At 42.5% G+C, this 19,057-nt stretch overlaps 1 protein-coding gene across 1 annotated transcript; it reads left to right on the plus strand.

Annotated features, from left to right (window-relative positions):
* Nucleotides 1-1,807: 1,807 nt before the first annotated feature.
* Nucleotides 1,808-19,057, plus strand: LOC125308533 (extracellular calcium-sensing receptor). The gene is made up of 6 exons (XM_048265091.1): nt 1,808-1,899; nt 15,886-16,189; nt 16,495-17,310; nt 17,453-17,680; nt 17,883-18,006; nt 18,159-19,057. Exons 1-6 carry the CDS (start codon nt 1,841-1,843, stop codon nt 19,055-19,057), a joined length of 2,430 nt encoding a protein of 809 aa, XP_048121048.1. The 5' UTR covers nt 1,808-1,840.

Consider the following 19,057-nt stretch of genomic DNA (forward strand, 5'->3'; position numbering starts at 1 on the left):
GGGTAGCAAAACACTAAAGATGGAATATTCCTACCATTTGAAGTCTTTGTATCAGAAGTCATTGAGTGGCCTCTTCCTATTTCCCGCCAGAGCCCGCGATCGCCATCTAGGTGAACTCTGGTGAACTGCAGCCAAATTCGGTTTGTATGGGATTAGTAGAGAGTGGGGAGGCTCTCAGACGGGCTCTGGCCAAATGCATTGTTTCTTTTACAGTTCACTGTTTGCTTTAGATTTCAAGCTTCATAGGTGCATTACTGCCACCAGTTGTTTGGGAATGGAATTGCATCTCTGATCGTCTGATCGTCGTTCTCAACAGGCACACCCACAAGCACATGCACGCACGCACGCACACACACAAACACGTACACGCACATAATTCAACAATTTCTCAGAATTATGAACAGGCAAGATGGGGGTGGGGTTGTATAAAATGTATTTTACATGTGAAATCTATGAACTAATCATGTTTTGGTACTTGTTGTCTAGCAGATACCAGTAAGAATTGAGTGTGCATAATGCAATTCAGTGAGACAGTTAGAATCATATATGCCTTTCACCTTTTGGTTTTAGCCAGCAGCCAGACCAGCAGATACCCTGACTTTGCTAAATTACTGAAGCTAAGCAGGAACAAAGTAGGAAATGAACACAATTTGACAAGCCTGACTTATTTTTGTGGAAAAAATGTGCCGGACTGGGCAGTGGTCATATTTTGTACCGCTCTGCGGTACATCTAGGTCTGTACTCAGCTCACACAGCTCACCTAGCTGAAATCACTATCTTTCCAGTCAAATTTCAGTATGTGTAAATCATTATGTCATTGACAATAATATGTAATTCTGTGGTGAGATTGATAACTGCTTTTTGATATAGTTTGATATTGTTTATTTTTCTACTATTTTCTTCAACACTGAAGGCATGATGTAGACCAAAATGTTTGCCCAGACAGTAATGATATCCAGTTGGAAAAATGATAATCTGGTAGAGTGAGAAGTCTGTAGCCTATCTGTTAAAACGGATGGGATAAATGCAGAGACCAAATTTCTTGTATATGCAAGTATACTTGTTCTATAAACCTGATTTGCATTTTACATTTACAAAAGGACACACATTTTGAAATGAGGGAGACACACTAATACTACAATGTTGATTATGTGTCTGTGTGACGGCTACACCAAGGAGCACCAGGTCTCTTCCGACACGCCCCCTCCAGCGCTGCGTCACCGGAATACTAACACACCTGAAACCGCTTTGGCCAATTAGTGGCAAGCTTTAAATTGACTGCTCTTTCTTCTGTTCATTGTGAGGTATTGCTGTTGTTTGACGTTACTAAGCCGGTTATAAAAGTTAATTCTTGTATCGTTCCTAGCCTTTTTATCTCAGCCTGTTAATTGACTTTGACTTTTGGATTTACGATTTAAACTTGTTTGCCTGAACCCTGACTGCTTTCTGTCTGTGTATGACCTGATTTGGATATTGGACTTTGAACTTTGGATTGTGGACATTACCTGGTTTATTTACTTGGTAAATAAACAAAAGCAACTGCAATTGGGTCGATTATTAGTCATTACAGTCTGCACATTTTTACTTTCTTGATTCTAAACAATGATGAAAGGATATTCATTCTGGGGACACTTTTTCATTGCCATAACTACTACAGAAATCTGATTGGAGAGTTCAGTCAAGCAATATTGCGCTGAACTATAAGAACTGCTTTAGGAAAATACATATGCTGTTGAGAAAGACTATTCCCTGTGACGCCTTCCAAACTTTGATTTGCCAGTCTTGGGGATATCTTGCAGATGGGGATATCTTGATTGGGGGGCTATTTCCCCTTCACTATATGGCCTCAAAGCCAGATCATAGCTACACCTCCAGACCGCAGCCCAGCCAGTGCAGTGGGTGAGTGGAAATTACCTCATTGTCAGACAGGTCCTGTGGAGGAAAGCCACATTTTCCCAGTAACCTTGTGGAAAAGGACAACAAATCAATTAAGTCAGTGACTACCTGAAATGCTAATATTTTATGTTTATAAAGGTTTTGCAGTACATTTACTGCAAGTCATGTACATTTCTTGAACCCGTCTGGTTTTCTTTTTTTATGGAATAATGTTATTTGGTGTGTGTGTATGTAAAATGCAATTATGAAATTATTTACAGACTTTACACAGACTTAACGTAACATACATTTCAATGTATATACCACTGTGTACCATTGTATTACCTACAGTGTTTTATGTAAAAAAGAGTTCTTAGTCAGGTAGATATTTCATGCCATTAAATTCACAGCTTCTTTTGATTATTTAAGGCTTGATCTCCGAGGATTTTGCTGTTCCAGACATGATATAGATAAGATATGATATTTGCCATCAAAGAGATAAATGGAAATGCTAGCCTTTTGCCTGGGGTTACTCTGGGCTATAGAATAATGGACAGTTGTGACCATGTTCATCTTGGCTTGACAGGGGGGTTGTCATTGGTTAATGGATCCCTGGCTCACCATCAGAATCAAACAGAAGGCTCCCAATGCATTGCCGCCCGGTATCTACTGTAATTGGTTTAGCATCCTCCACTCCCACCCGTGCTCTGGTCTCAAAAAAATCTGAAAAAAATACCTGAGGTGTACCTATGTTACCCAGAAGACACACTGTAAAATTACTTTTATGTAAGATCAATACTTTCCAAGATACAGCCAGTTTTAAGGGGGGAGGGGGGAGTCAATTTTGTTCGGCCTCTTTTTTTGTCAAAGTTCACAAGCCTATAGCGCAAGAACTAAATCATGTAGGAGACTCAAATTGTGCATGCTTTTACATAAACAGTCTGGATGATCCTGCATGGTCATAGCTGTCCCTCAAAGTTGATCAAAATGTTATTGGAGTTTTGGGCTGGGCTCTGTTTAGGCCTTCAGAAGACATATTTGTACTCAACATAGGCTCTTAATTTATTTTCCTTATTGAGGTAATTAGAAACAGTCTCACAAAAAGCAATGAACAAAATACAAAAAAATCCCTTCAGGGTCTGAACAGCAGACCTCACAAGTCTGAAAAATAATTTTGGTTCTCATTATCAGAGCACCCAAAGACCTTGTGGGAATATACAAAGATGTTTTAAAATATCTTTTTCTTCAAAAATCTTTGTATATTCCTACAAGGTGTTTGGAAAGAAAGCGTCCTTTGACTCTAATGGTGAGCCGGTGCCCCTCTACGATATTAGCCCCTCAAGGCTTAAAGCTGCAGATGGATGAAAAGTCCATAGAGTGGGCCGGAGGGACAGTTTCAGGTGAACATACTGAATTATCAATTAAGTGGAAATGGAAAGGGTGGCAGAAACAGTAACATATAGGCTGCATTGTGTGTCTACAGGCTCCTGTGTCTGTCACGTCCAGTAACATATAGGCTGCATTGTGTGTCTACAGGCTCCTGTGTCTGTCTGCAGTGTCTGTCACGTCCAGTAACATATAGGCTGCATTGTGTGTCTGCAGGCTCCTGAGTCTGTCTGCAGTGTAGCCTGTCCTCCTGGAAGTCGAAAGGCCTCGCGTCCAGGGGAGGCTGTTTGCTGCTTCGATTGTCTGCCCTGTGCTGAGGGACAGATCAGCAATACTACAGGTGAGTGAGCCAACACGGGACACACCTTGACAGAAAGCTTTTGAATGGCGGTTTTTAAAATATATTATTTGTGGGGTGTGTAAGTCTTTTAAGTCTTTTCTCTCTTTAATTATTTTGGACATTTGGTCATTAGTTTGGCCGTGCAATTTTCACCATTAACATAAATGAATGAGGGTTATGCGTTTTATGTCTAGGAGCTACAGAGTGTATTGTAATGTTTCACAAAATTGCCAGTGATTCATTATCTCATTTGTTAGTCAGCACATCAGAACTCAGTGGCCTGTGTCTTGTCCAGAACAAGAGAGAGAAAGAACTTCCTCAGCAGGTAGCATATGTGACCCTGCAAGGCGAAACCAGTCGCTTTGGTAAAATTGAGAAAATTAAGTTATTGTGCTCACATGAATTGCCATAAACTAAGTTTTCCAGTGCCATTGTGCCATTGCAAAAAGTATCACTAAGATAACCGCATCCAAAGTTGCCATGGTTCTCCCGTCACGATACGCCAGAAGAGGAGAAAATCACCTTTTTAAGTAAATTGTCACGTGCGATAGTGTGAGGGCACAGTTATTATTAGCCTTACGGTAGCATGACTTTGAAGCGGATGACTGACTATGTGCAGTTTCATCAACTGTGCAGTGAGTGTCTTTTTCTGCCCCCTAGTTAATACCTGGGACAGTCATAAGGTGTCTCTATAGAATATAATTAATGTATTTCGGGGGAAGTTAGGGGAGAGGAAGTTCTGTGTACACAGATTGTGTATAGCCTACTTGTAAAATGCGCTACGTCAATGGAAAACTTCTCCTAGTCCATAAAATGAAGCCAAAATATTTCTTAAAGTTTGTGCTTTCGACTGTTCATGCCCTGAAAGGCAAGTCTTTCATATTCATATTCAGTTACATCTGTCAAGAACGATAGAGAGCTGACACATTGAGTAAATTTTAGCTCTACCGTAAAATCTTATAACGGCGTGGACAAAGGGAATGACTGCTAATATGTTGAATCTTCACCTAAATAAAGTCAGGGTTTAACAGTCAAAACGTATGTTTTTCTGTGAAATTTGTTAACAATATGAAAGTGTAGACTGTATACTGTCGAATTATGTGAAAACGTGAAATTCGATATTTTAACCTGTACGTTTGTTTATTGTGGATTTTCTTAAAAATGGCAGTAGTGTACATTTTCGGGGAAGATGCAATAAAAATTACCTTTGCCAGGCATTTTCAATAAACAACATGAAAGTAAACTATCAATAAAAGCTTGCTGTCATGGGTTTTGCCAGTACCAAATTTGAAGGCTGGAAAACAATATATATGTGGTCAGCTAATGCCTTATCAAATGAACCAAATGAGGCCTGGCAGTCATTTTTCATGGACTCCAGAAATAACAAGTCCTCCTTGTTCTTCACCAAGCTTTCAGCTTTCACAGAGCAAAAGTCTTGTCAATTTTTTTCTCCATCTTCTGAAGTTTCTCCAGTGTAGATGGGCTGGTCCGTCATTTCAGTGGGATAGCTCGGAGTTTGGCATTTTCATGCAAATCAATGCCATTCATGCCATATGGGGCAGCCGTGGCCTACTGGTTAGGGCTTCGGGCTTGTAACCAAAGGGTTGCTGGTTCGATCCCCGACCTGTAGGAAAAATGTGAGTGGGGGAAGTGGTTGAACACTGCTCTCCCATGCCCACATCCACGGCTGAAGTGCCCTTGAGCAAGGCCCCTAACCCCTCACTGCTCCCCGAACGCTTGCTGTAGCAGGCAGCTCACAGCGTCGGGATTAGTGTGTGCTTCACCTCACTGTGTGCTGAGTGTGTTTCACTAATTCACGGATTGGAATAAATGCAGAGACCAAATATCTCTCACGGGATCAAAAGAGTACATATACTTATACTTAAAAGTTTGATGATTTTTTCACAGGCTTTCCTTTCTGATATCAAAGGAATCTTGGCCTTTTTATAAAAGGACACCTTGGACAGTACGATATTTGCTGATTCCCACTTTGTTCTGTTTTCTGATGAACCATCCGAAAGATACCACATGAAGCAACTGAGAACTTGGCGACAGTTTGGAAGACGGGATCCAGTGATAATTGAGTCATCCTGAACCAAGGCCACTGCCCCAACCAAATATCCAAGACGATTGTCTTGTAGACAGAGCACATTTTGAAGACTGGATTGGCATTAGGCTACTAATACACTCTCCACTAGAAGCCATGTTGCAAGAAAGTTCATGCAATCCTGTGTGATACAACTACTACTCTACACTAAACAAATAGTCCCACGCATGTAGCCTATATCTGATTTGGAATTATGAGATTTGTATAACTCCATAGCAACAGACAAGTGTTACAATACACATTAAGGTGTTTTTCATCAAAAAACATTCAAAATAGAAAAAAAAAAAGTTTTTCTATACCCCCATAGTCCCCCATATTGCGAGGTGATTTCCATGAATGGTCGAATTGGCAACAATTTCGACCATTAATAAAGGTTAATGGTGGGCCACCTAAATATTATCCAATTTACTTCAAAATTTACCAGGAATGCTTTTTTGCTTATTGGAACATAATAAGCATAGGGACAGATTAATTTGCATATGTCAAGGCGGATGATGCACCCTACTACCCAGTCACTGTCCAGCTTAGGATAATGTCCATTTTTTTACTGTGGGCTGTAGACCCAAACCAGTTCTCCCGTTTCCAGGCCAGGTGATGTAGGTCATAGTTTCTAGGTTGTCCCGCCCCTGCGCTTTGCAGCTGCACACGTGGAAAGTTGTGGGATTTCTCTAGTCCTGCAGTCTTCTGGTGTACTTTTGTCTTGGGGGCACCGCTGGGGTGTCAGGGGGGAGGCCGAAGACCATTGCTGGTGGGGTGTGGAGCTCTCTATCCAGCCATTTAGCGGTGATGATGGCCAGTTATTGGACCAGCGTCCTGTTGGAGTGTTCTAATAAGCCATCGTTCTGTAGGTGTAGGAATGTGGTGCAAGTTTTGTTTATGCCCAGTCTATGACACAGGTTGGTGAATACTTGTGACTCAAAGTTTCGCTCCTGGTCACTTGGTATGACTTGGGGTGTTCCAATATGGCAGACCATGCCCTCTAATAGGGCCTCTGCCACAGCCTCCCGGCATAAGTCTCTGGCCATTTGGTGAAGTAGTCCATGACTGACAGCACATACCTGTTTCCGCTGTCGGTGACAGGGAGTGGGCCGACTATGTCCACCCTGACTCTTTCCATGGGCGCGCTGAATAGGAACTGTTGGAGCTGGGCATGGGACTGTTCAGGGAGGGCTTTATTTGCCATGCAGCTGTCACGCTGTCTTCAGAAGTCCTCCACATCCCTCGTGAACTGCCCCCGGTAGAAGCTCTGTCGTAGGCGTTGGAGAGTTTTGGTGACCCCAAAGTGACTGGCCCGCTGTAGCACCCCATCGGTGCCCTTTTGTTGCGGTGGAGAGTGGTGCCACCCTTTCCCATGGTGGCCGTGTCTGCATCCCACTGGAGCACTGGCTGTATGTCCGTATCAGCCTCCTCCTGTTGAGTCCACTGTGTCAGTAAAATTTTAGTGAGTTTGCAGCACACCGCCACCTCTGTCCGACTGACCGTGGCTGCCCCCTGTCCCTGCAGCTCCCAGTCCCGTGTCTCCTTCCATTCGCAGTGGCAGCATCCATTCTCAAGGCAGGGGAGGGCATAGGCGTTGAAGTGGCGGGCTCCTGCCCTATGCACCACTTTAAAGTCATTGGACTGCAGTTCCTCTATCCAGCGAGCTACCTGACCGTCCAGCTCTTTAAAGGTAAACTATGCAAGATTTTGACCTTAATATAACCTTTACGAAGCCAATTTGATGGTAAACAACTTGTAATAGGCGAATCGTTCACCTAGCATAGCTATAGGAACGTCACCTATTACCAACCGTCCTGTATTTCCAATCTCTTATGTGTATGTATCACTTAATATTAATTTCTATACAAACCAAGATGGTGGATTCCTAGAGAAACGTAAGCACCCACACCATAAGTGTATCTAAATTAGCTATGTACCAAAAATTACATTTTAACGTGACTCGAAGAGCTGTAAACAGTGTTGTAAGACTGTGTGTACAAATCCGCTTGGAGCTCCATTGAAATTTTGATTTGCGATGAGAATTCCAAAGATTGTTGATTACTAGCAAGATAGAGCAACGTAATTCGTTACTATGGGAGCAAAACGGGACAGTTCCGGTCTGCATAAGTGGGAGTGTCACCTTACGTCACTAAATAAACTTTCTCTCTTAATAAGCAATAAGAACAAATAAACATAATTGTATAATAATTAACAGTATTATAACAGTATTGTCTATAATCATGTATGATACCAATGAATCATTCTTTAGGACATGATATGAATAATTTAATTCGTCATGTGAACCGAGTTAGCTAGCTAGCTAATGCTAGCTTAAAATGGCTATAAAAAATGGTATAGCTATGGCAATACAGCTATGCGCTAACTACGTGAGTAGTAGTTGAAGGACTTAGATTAAACTTAATATACTGTTGCAAATTCACTTGAGTATAAACTGTCCACTTTAACTAATGTCAGTAATGTTATTCAGCTAGTTGTCATTTCAAAGAAATTACACTTCTCCGTTTAAAATGTTACCTTAGCTAAGAGGCTAGCTAGCATGCTAACAATCAGACAGTAACTGGCAGCAGCATGGTCAAGTTATTTTATCACAAATCCAAACACTAAAAAATTACACTATTAGGCTTGAAATGATCCCAAACACTTACAGATTATGACAAAATTCGCCAAAAAACATTTTCGAACAAAAGGGTTTGTAATTGGTGGTTTTACGATATACAGCATAGATGTAGCAAGTCGCTGCCGAGAAAATCAGCCATGCAACTTCAGGAACGGCTAATTGTCATAGCGGCTAGCCATGTCTTCTGTATCTGTTATTCAGTTCATTCCAAAGGAGCTCCAGTCTTGTAAAACTGCCGCTGGAGAGCACCCACCAGTGTGTCATAGTTCTGTCTGTCATTTACATCTAAGAGCAGCAAGCATGCTAAAGCCTCGTCAGTAAGGTACATACATAGCCGTAACATCTCTCGCAACCAGTTTGTGATTTAGCAAGCAGGTTGAATTGTGCATGAAAAGCTTTCCAGCTCACCTTCCCGTTGTGCTCGGAGTTTTCACGGAGTTAGCTACCGCTGTTACTCTGGATCGGGCGCTGCCATCTTTGTTTGTATCTGCCTCCCTCACTAGAGGTGTTATCGGTGTCTGTGTCCTCCTCCAGTTTTGGCTTGCGAGCATGCCCCCCAAGTGTGCATGCCCCACGCCCACTAAAGCCAGCCTCGGAGTGTGGGTTGGCCCGATGGTGGGTTCTGCTGTCCTCCAGCAGTCATAGCTCCCCTCTTAGGTCACCAAATGTTCATTCAGTGGCTCTGGCCTCTCGCAATCTGCACCATAGAACTAGCTGGTGGGTTTTAGGAGATCAAATAGGCCTACAAACCTAAACTAAAAAACAGTGGCCGGTTGCACAAAGCACTTTAAGTTTTTTCCCTTAAGTATGACCCTTAAGACTTAATTTCTCCTTAGGTAAGGGATTTACTTAAGGGTGTTGCACAGAATACCTTAAAATTTTCCTTAGTTAAGGAGAAACGATAAGGGATTTACTGCACTGAAAGGGATTTTCCGGCACGAAAATTCTATAGTTTCCACGGAGATTGTTCAACAGCTGTAGCCTACTACAGCTAACTGCCTTTGCCGCGATGTTAGCCCACTGAACACAGTAAAGCTTAATGATCTTATCATTCATCTTACCTAATATTCGTGGAAATTATCCAAGTAGCAAGTAAAGCATGTTATATTATATACATGAACTGAACAATACTAGTTGGCAAGTTAGAGATGGTCCTGACTCATCAGTGCGCCAACGTTTTGCCTAGCGAACCGAACCGAAGCTCATAGGCTAACAAGACATCCACATGAATTGTTAACGTTAGCCTACGTAAACCACACAATACGCCATGTTTCTGATAGGCCTAGGAAGAGGAAGCATATTAACAGAGAGGTTTTATTTTGAATTGTCAAAAGTAGTTAATAAACTTCATTTATCAGCATTAATTCAGTTAATAATATGGTTAAGGTAGAGTCGGATGTCCCTTAGGTTTTTCCCCTTAGTTAGACTACTAAGGTCGTTTGTGCAACAGTTTAAGGGATTTCTTGCAAGATAAGGACAAACCCTTAAATACTAAGGGAAAATGTTAAGGAAACCTTAAGGAGAAAACTTAAGGGTGTTTGTGCAACCGTTTTTATTTTAAGGGACCCTTAAATCAGATTTTAAGGGAAAAACTTAACTTAAGGTGCTTTGTGCAACCGGCCACAGGCCTCTATTTGAGACCGGCCTTTATTTATCCACACCTAGCCTGGAAACCAGACTCTCTGACTTCGCAGAGAGTCTGGCCTAGATCCATAGGCGTTCGTTTATTTCCGGGTGGGAAGGCACAGTTTGAGGTTTAAAATCATTGGAGTTCCTTTGAACCGCTTTGAACCAATCACTAACAACCGGGCGTTTCGGCCATACAGAGAAGTTTCTCTGCAGCACGCCCATAACAAGCACGGGTGCATCTTATCAGCAAACAATCACACGTTTCATCTGCGTAACTCTCGCCAAAATGCATCATATAGTGTTTTGTGAATGTACCCAAGTCAAACTTTCATAAGTACGTCCAAAGCGCCACTTTTAAGCTTGTACGCTTGGGCGGTGGTAGTGTAGTGGTTAAGGAACTGGGCTAGCGTGCAGTAGCCTGAAAGTTGTCGGTTCAATTCCCGGCTTCCACCGTTGTGCCCTTGAGCAAGGCACTTAACCCCAAGTTGCTCCGGGGACAATGTGATCCCTTGTAATATAGCTGACATATGTAAGTCACTTTGGTCAAGAAGTGTCTGCTAAATGTAGTGTAATGTAATGTATGCGTTGTCGTTTTCGGGTGAAATGACCTTTTGAATGGGATTCCTATAGGGCTACTACTTTTTTGATACAATCGTGTCAAAATCGCTACTTTTCAAATACTATGAAGGCTCGACACAACATGAAACTTTGATCGAAATATCATTAGTGTCTCTACACATCAACTCGAGCATTGAGAACTTTGTTGGTGTACACAGAGTTTACTAAAAGAGAGGTTTTGAACAACTCACTTGTTTTTTGTCCAAAATTTTTCTTTTTAGTAAACTATGTGTACACGAATAATGTTCTTAATGCTCGAGTTCATATTTAGAGACACTGATGATGCTTCGATCAAAGTTTCAAGTTATGTCGAGCCTTCTTAGTGTTTAAAAAATAGTGATTTTGACGCGACTATGTAGCCTACTAAACTAGAGTTTGACTCGGGTACGTTCGTAGCCTATTTCAAGTGACAAAATCTATGACTAAAGTTTAGCTGACAATATAACATCCTACTCCACTTCGTTCGTGACACTCCTGTTAATAGGCTAAACTATTATTCACATTTGCTCAAAGATTTCATAAATATAAGCCCTTTTCGCTCCCTACATTGATGTATTCCAAGCAATCTGCTTCAGGGGCAGGGACGTAGCTAAACACCATGCCTGAGTACGTAATCGCTCTCAGGGACGCCCTCTGTTCGCTGGTTGGTCGGCTGCCCAACTGCCGAAGTAAACGAGCGTGAATCAACCTATTCCAGACGGAGTACTGTAGGGAAAAGAAATCGACCGGAAGTACGTAGACAGGCCAAGGCCAGGCTAGTCCACACCAGGAGTGTAAAAGAGACAGGCATCTAGACAGGCTTTTACTTGAATTTTTACTGTAAGCGGGTCGGGTATCATTTTGTCTTAATTAATATCCACGGTTTGAGTTCAGTTAAGTTGCGTTGATTTAAATATCAGACGAGCGCGGGCCGCTTGTGACTTGACCCGCGCACCACTGACACACACACAAAAAAAAACATTTTCACCTTGATCATGTATACGAACTTTGACATGAATCGGCTAAATCGCCTTGGAGCAGTGGTGTAGTCTACTTTTTTGAGGTGGGCATACTGTATATTTGGCCAGTCATGGGCTCAGTGGTTACCAAACTAGGGGTCGGGTATCAACCCCTCGGGACCAATATTAAGGGACAAAAATGTTTGTGGGGGTCGCAGATTTGCACTTACCTGCCCCTTGCATGCGTGAGGGACAGCATAAATTCACTTTCATTGTGTGGACTGTGTGCTTTGTATCTCAAAGGCAATGGAACTCCATGTGGCACTTAATCTTTGTACTCATCTCTCATAGAGCAAGGCCTAACAGAGTGATTGTTTTAAAGCAGCAGAACACCATCACATCTTGAGACAGGTTGTGTGTCTTCGACATGTCAATTTATTTCATAAATGAAAAATAAAACCAATAGTAAATAATTATCAAATACCCTCTCCAGCTCTTGAAGTTCCTGCTTGCTCCTGCTGGTCCACCATCTCAGTGTCAAGGTCCCCTCCAGCTCCCCTTGCACCTTGTTGCTGACTGCCACTGCCATCTAGAGAAAACAATGAACAACTCTGTTTCATATGAGTTCAGATGCAAAGCCCTCTAAAAGCTATGACAAAAATAGGCCAATTTTAAGTTTCATCTTTAAGCATTTTCATCTATGACAATCAAAAATGTTACTATCAAGTAGGCCTACAGCAAGTCAAGCCCAAACAAAATTAGATTAGCTGATTTTTAAATGTTGGTCAATAGAAATTTTGTAAACTCATCACATGCACTAAAGGTTTTTGCATCTGGCATTATATCGCAGTAACAGTGTGGTAGATAATGTTATTACCCATAAGTACAGATAATATATCTCTCCATCCATGCATACCATGGAGATAGCATGGTTCTGGCTAGTAAATAAAGTTCATGATAGATACTTAATCCAGACAGCCACAGTACACATCATGTAGACCGTTTAGACAGACATGGCGATTAGGAGTTATTCCCAAAGAAGAATCCCAAAAAAGAATCCGAGATAAACAAACGTCCAGAAATTAAAACTAAGTAGGGTAACGTGGATCAGAGTACGTTAGCTTGCTAGTATTGAGAGAAGAACGAAAGCTAGACTACAGCATGACTTGCCTGTGTTATTACCGTGTTATGTCCACAAATTAAACAACCTAGAAGGGTAACTTGGTAGCAATACAAGTCATAAAAAGCGTGAAGGATGTTTTTGACTCTTAACTTACCTTCGGAAACGTCAGGTAGGGCAACCTTATTAAAAAAGTTCCGAAGGTCTTGCTGTCCTTTATACAGCCATCCTCGTCGTCCCCAACTAAAAACCTGGAACGCTGCTGTGCTGCTGCTTTAAACTGGCAGCTCGGGGTCGGGGGGAAGGCTACCTAGCGAAATTCACTGGCATGTTTTCCTAAATATTGAAAAATGAATTTTAAGTGGGTATACTGAACATTTTAGGTGGGTATACTGAAATAACCAAAATTTTGAGGTGGGTATACGGCGTATACCTGCGTTCTACGTAGACTACACCACTGCCTTGGAGAAGTGTGAAGTGGAGAAGTGCACAAAATCCCAATTACCTCACTTCCTGTTGGGTGTGGCTCATGGAATGTACATATGAAAGTTGTTTGTATTGAGGAGTTACACACACACCTACCAAATTTGGTTTGTGTAGCTGAAACTATATTCCAACCACAAGCCTCAAAGATATAAGGGGGTGCAAGGGAGTCCCTGTTCGCGAGTGAACAATATGACACCTGTTGGGCATGTCAAATTTCATGAGTTTTTGCCCAAGAGAACCACTTCAAAAACGGCAAAGTACGGCAGAATGGAGACAAATTACAATAACAACTCTTACAAAAACAATAGTCGAAACAACCTTCGAGCCTGCACCCTGTGGTGCTTGGGGCCTAAAAAAGATTTTGTAGCATATTAATATGAAATGTTTCATGGTTTATAGCAAATACCTTTTTTATATTTCATTGAAGACACACATCAATCATACATCAAATAACTCATTCATTCTGTCATATAACTGTGAGTTGAAAAGATGAAACAATTACTAATACTAACACCCAAACAAATGATGTTGCCTGTTGTTTATTTGGAGATAAATAGAGAAATCAGATTTCATACAAGGTATCAGAGGGCCTTTCACTGTCCTTTGCCCATTAACTGCTTCTTAGTATTTTTCTCTGGCCTAAACACAATTATAAAACACTTTGGGGCAAAAATACATGCAATTAAGCCAAAACTAGAAGCTAAGATGGCAAATATCTCCACAGCTACAGTAAATTTTCCGGGAGAGCTGACATAAGCTGGAATAAAAGTGATCCAGACTGCACAGAATATCAGCATACTGAATGTGATGAATTTGGCCTCATTAAAGTTATCAGGTAGCTTACGGGCCAGAAAAGCCAGGAAAAAACACAAGAGAGCAAGGAGACCAATATAGCCTAATACAGCCCAAAAAGCACCCACTGAACCCAGATCACATTCAAGAATGATTCTTTCCTTGTAAAGGGACATATTCCTTATGGGGAATGGGGGTGACAGTGTCAACCACAAAATGCATATTATAATTTGTACAAAAGTAAAAGCGACAACTGCCATTCTTTGCTGTGCAGGCCCAAACCACTTCATGACATTACTGCCTGGAAGAGTGGCTCTGAAGGCCATTAACACCACTATTGTTTTCCCCAGAACACAGGAGATGCAGAGAACAAAGGTGATCCCAAACGCTGTGTGACGCAACATACAGGACCACTCAGAGGGCCGACCAATGAAAGTAAGAGAACAAAGGAAACACAGAGTCAGTGAGAAGAGCAGCAGGAAACTCAGCTCAGAGTTGTTGGCTCTAACAATAGGAGACATCCGGTGTCTGTAGAACACAGTAGCCACAATGACAGCAATACAGGCTCCTGCAATAGAGAAAACAGCTAATACAATGCCAAGAACCTCATCCCAGGACAGAAACTCAACTGGTTTAGGCAGGCATTCATCCCTCTGGGCATTGGGCCAGTACTCATCAGGACAGGAGACACAGTCAACCGCATCTGTACAGAAGACAATAGTGTGTGCTTACAGCAGGCACAGTCAAATTTATCACTGCAATATTTCGGATGTCCAAGTAGCACAAGAAAACATGACAAAATTAGCTAAAAGAAGTACACCTGGTTTGTATACATACACTGTAAGTACTGTACCTGTTTCATTGCTGATCTCTCCCTCTCCACATGGTATACAGTCATAGCAGCAGACAGGTCTGCCTTTCCGTACAGCCTTCCTGGTGCCTGGGGGACAGCTCTCACTGCACACAGACACAGGCACCTTCCAAAGACATATAGGAAGACAGATAATGAACTTCTGGCAATAAATCTAGTATACAGAAAGTGTGACACATCATTTGAGGCCTCTACCTGTGTTTGTCCTTCCATCCAAGTGACGTTTTTGTGCATACTAAACTCATGACCTTTGGGTTGTGATGCATCATAACGGCCCACTGTCACAAATTCCATAACTCCATTTTCAGTGACTTGCCAGTTAACAAGCTCATATGTGGCAACAGGGTCCCCGTTAGCATCAAAAGAAACATGATTTCCATTTATGGTGAAATTGACCTTTTTAAGTTGCTCAAGAACCTTTAGAGCAGAGACATTCATATTTATTCACACATAACAATGTAAATTCATATTTAGTTTCAGTTTAAATTCTATTTTATTATAGAGTACTTTTGATGATATTAACAGAATACAATATTTACATGGATTTGAAAGCTAGCCTACATTCATTTGTACCCTATACTTTGTCACGTTGTCTTATTAGTATTATTGACTACTTTTGATGTTATTAACACAATACATTATTTAATCAATGACATATCCCCAATGAACTCATGGATTTGAAAGCTGACATATAGGCTACATTAATTTATAACCCTTTTATAACTTTGTCACATTATATTTATTTTCATTATTATTAAATTGACTGCAATATCCATTTTACCTGATCTGGCTCCAGGACAACTGTTCTGTTGCACTGAGATAAAGACTCTGGCCTATCTTTGCATACAAGGCCATGGATAGCATGAGCTATAGCATAAGTGGCTTTGTAAACCATGTTAGTGATGCGCAGCTGCGAAGTGTCCGTGTAAGGAATCTTAATGCCATCTAGGTTTTCATTGCCGCTACATGGCTCAGGTTCTCCACTTTCATGGCCTGCTTGTGCAGAGAGCAGGGTGCAGTCAAATGCGTCTTCTATGTAAAAGAGAGTTCTTAGTCAGGTAGATATTTTATGCTGTTAAATTCACAACTTCTTTTGATTATTTCAGCCTTGATCTTCGAGCATTTCGCTGGATCCAGACTATGATATTTGCCATCAAAGAGATAAATGAAAATGCAAGCCTTTTGCCTGGGGTTACTCTGGGCTACAGAATAATGGACAGTTGTGACCATGTTCACTTTGGCTTGACAGGGGGGTTGTCATTGGTTAGTGGATCCCTGGCTCATCATCAGAATCAAACAGAAGGTTCCCAATGCATTGCTAGCGGCCCGGTATCTGCTGTAATTGGTTTAGCATCCTCCACTCCCACCCGTGCGCTGGCACACACTTTGGGACCTTTTGGGATACCAGTGGTATGAAAACAGATCAACATTTGAAATCAGTTATATATTATTTGATTCTGTTCCACTAGCTCAAGTGGTAACAGCACTTCAAACTGCAAACAATCTACTTGAATGTAAAATGAGAATATTTTACACTTTTTTCATTTTTAATTGTACTGACAATTGTAATGCAATTGTGACCTGCTGTATGCAGTTACTCATGTGATAAATAATGTATATGTGTTTGGCCATTTTAACTATTTGGTAGATTTTATGTTGACATGCATGTGTTACACAATCAGTCCTCTTTTTTCTTTACTCTTCTTTGTTTGTAGGTTAGCTATTTTGCAACCTGCACATGTCTTACAAACAAGCAGGTGTATCCTTCCTTCCTGCGCACTGTGCCCAGTGACATGTTTCAAGTGCAGGGACTGGTTCAGCTCGTTGCCCACTTCGGCTGGCAGTGGGTTGGCACAATAGGCACAGAGGATGACTACAGTCGCTATGGGATCCAAGCATTCTCTGAGCAGCTGCATGAATGGGGTGGCTGCCTAGCCTTCCACCAAACCATTCCCAAAGCGCCATCAGTGGCTAAGATCAATGCCATTGCTGACGTTCTAGAGACGACCACTGCCAGTGTGGTCATCGCCTTTGCCACAGAAGGACAGCTGCTGAGCCTGCTGACTGAAGTTGCTCGACGCAACCTGACCAGGTTGCAGTGGGTGGCCAGCGAGGCGTGGGTGACGGCCCGTCTGCTCACTGCCCCCACGTTTCAGCCTGTGCTGGTGGGCACGCTGGGCTTTTCCTTTAGAGGCACAGTGATCCCAGGGCTGTCTGACTTTCTCCTGAATGTGCGCCCATCACCACGGCCAGAGTCAACTCTCACTAACATGTTCTGGGAGGAGCTGTTTGGATGCAGGTTAGAGTTCGGGTCTCACAGTGTGTCTGAAATACCACTGTGTAGTGGAAATGAAGATTTGAGTTCACACAAAACCAGCTACAGTGAGTCACCGGTCAGAATCGCTTACAACGTATACAAAGCTGTGTATGCAATTGCCCATGCTTTGCACAAGCTGTTGCAGTGTGGTTCTTTGTGGAGAAATGCCACACAAACCGGCTGTAAAAGAACCACAACATTTACACCAAGGCAGGTAAAACAGAGTATTACTCTCTGAAACACTGACAACATTGTCATCACTTAGTTGAAGTTTCAATACAAATAATTACATTATTTATAATTTTTATACATTTATTTCACCATACATTATTGTACAAACCAACCTCTGCTGTCAGCTCCTACACCACTTAAAGGAGGTGAACTTCACCAATCAGTTTGGAGAGAAAGTGTCCTTTGACTCTAATGGGGAGCCGGTGCCCCTCTACGATATCATCAACTGGCAGAGAGACCACCAGGATGGCGTCAGGTTCAAGAAAGTGGGAAGCTACGATGGGTCAGCCCCTCAAGGCTTAAAGCTGCAGATGGATGAAAAGTCCATAGAGTGGGCAGAGGGACAGCTTCAGGTGAACATACTGAATTATCAATTAAGTGGAAATGGAAAGGGTGGCAGAAACAGTAACATATAGGCTGCATTGTGTGTCTACAGGCTCCTGTGTCTGTCACGTCCAGTAACATATAGGCTGCATTGTGTGTCTACAGGCTCCTATGTCTGTCTGCAGTGTCTGTCACGTCCAGTAACATATAGGCTGCATTGTGTGTCTGCAGGCTCCTGAGTCTGTCTGCAGTGTAGCCTGTCCTCCTGGAAGTCGAAAGGCCTCGCGTCCAGGGGAGGCTGTTTGCTGCTTCGATTGTCTGCCCTGTGCTGAGGGACAGATCAGCAATACTACAGGTGAGTGAGCCAACACGGGACACACCTTGACTGAAAGCGTTTGAGGGGCAGTTTTTTTTCTCTCTCTTTAATTAGTTTGGTCATTATGTATAAAGGCCGCACAATTTCCAGCATTAACAGAAATGAATGAGGGCTTTGTGTTTTATGTCTAGGAGCTACAGAGTGTATTACATGTCCTCTGTACTACTGGTCTGACAGAGACAGAGTGGCTTGTGTGGCTGGCGTGGAGGAATTTCTCTCTTTCCAAGAGACTCTGGGTATCATCCTCGTTGTTTTATCTATGCTGGGGGTTGCTGCTGCTGCAGTCATTACTGCCATCTTCTTCTGTTACAAGACCACACCCATTGTTAAAGCCAACAACTCAGAGATCAGCTTTTTGCTGCTGCTGTCACTGAAGCTCTGCTTCCTCTGCTCCCTGGTGTTCATGGGCCGCCCCTCGCCCTGGTCTTGCTTGGCCCGACAGGCATTGTTCGGGATCAGCTTTGTGCTCTCGATCTCCTGCATCCTGGTCAAGACCATTGTTGTGCTGCTTGCCTTCCGCTCCTCCTTACCTGGTTCCCATGCGGTCCACCTGTTTGGGCCTCCTCAGCAAAGGGCCTTCATCTTCTGCTGCTCTGCGGTGCAGGTGGTCCTGTGTGCTGGCTGGCTGGCCATGGCACCCCCTGTGCCCTTCAAGAACACATCCTACCAGGGTGGCAGGATACTGCTGGAGTGTAAAGGTGTGTGGCCACTGGGGTTCTACCTGGTGCTTGGGTACATTGGCCTGTTATCTTGCGTGTGCTTTGTACTTGCATTCATGGGACGTAAACTTCCAGACACTTTTAATGAAGCCAAGTTGATCACCTTCAGCATGCTCATTTTCTTTGCTGTGTGGATTTCCTTCATACCTGCATACAACAGCTCCCCAGGGAAATACACAGTGGCCGTGGAGATTTTTGCCATCCTGGCTTCTAGCTTTGGACTACTGTTTTGCATCTTTGCACCAAAATGTTATATTATTATTTTTAAACCTGAGCAAAACACCAAAAGAGGAATGACAAGGAAATACTGA

This window comes from Alosa alosa, chromosome 15 (genome assembly GCF_017589495.1).
Source record: "Alosa alosa isolate M-15738 ecotype Scorff River chromosome 15, AALO_Geno_1.1, whole genome shotgun sequence".
NCBI lineage: Eukaryota > Metazoa > Chordata > Actinopteri > Clupeiformes > Clupeidae > Alosa > Alosa alosa.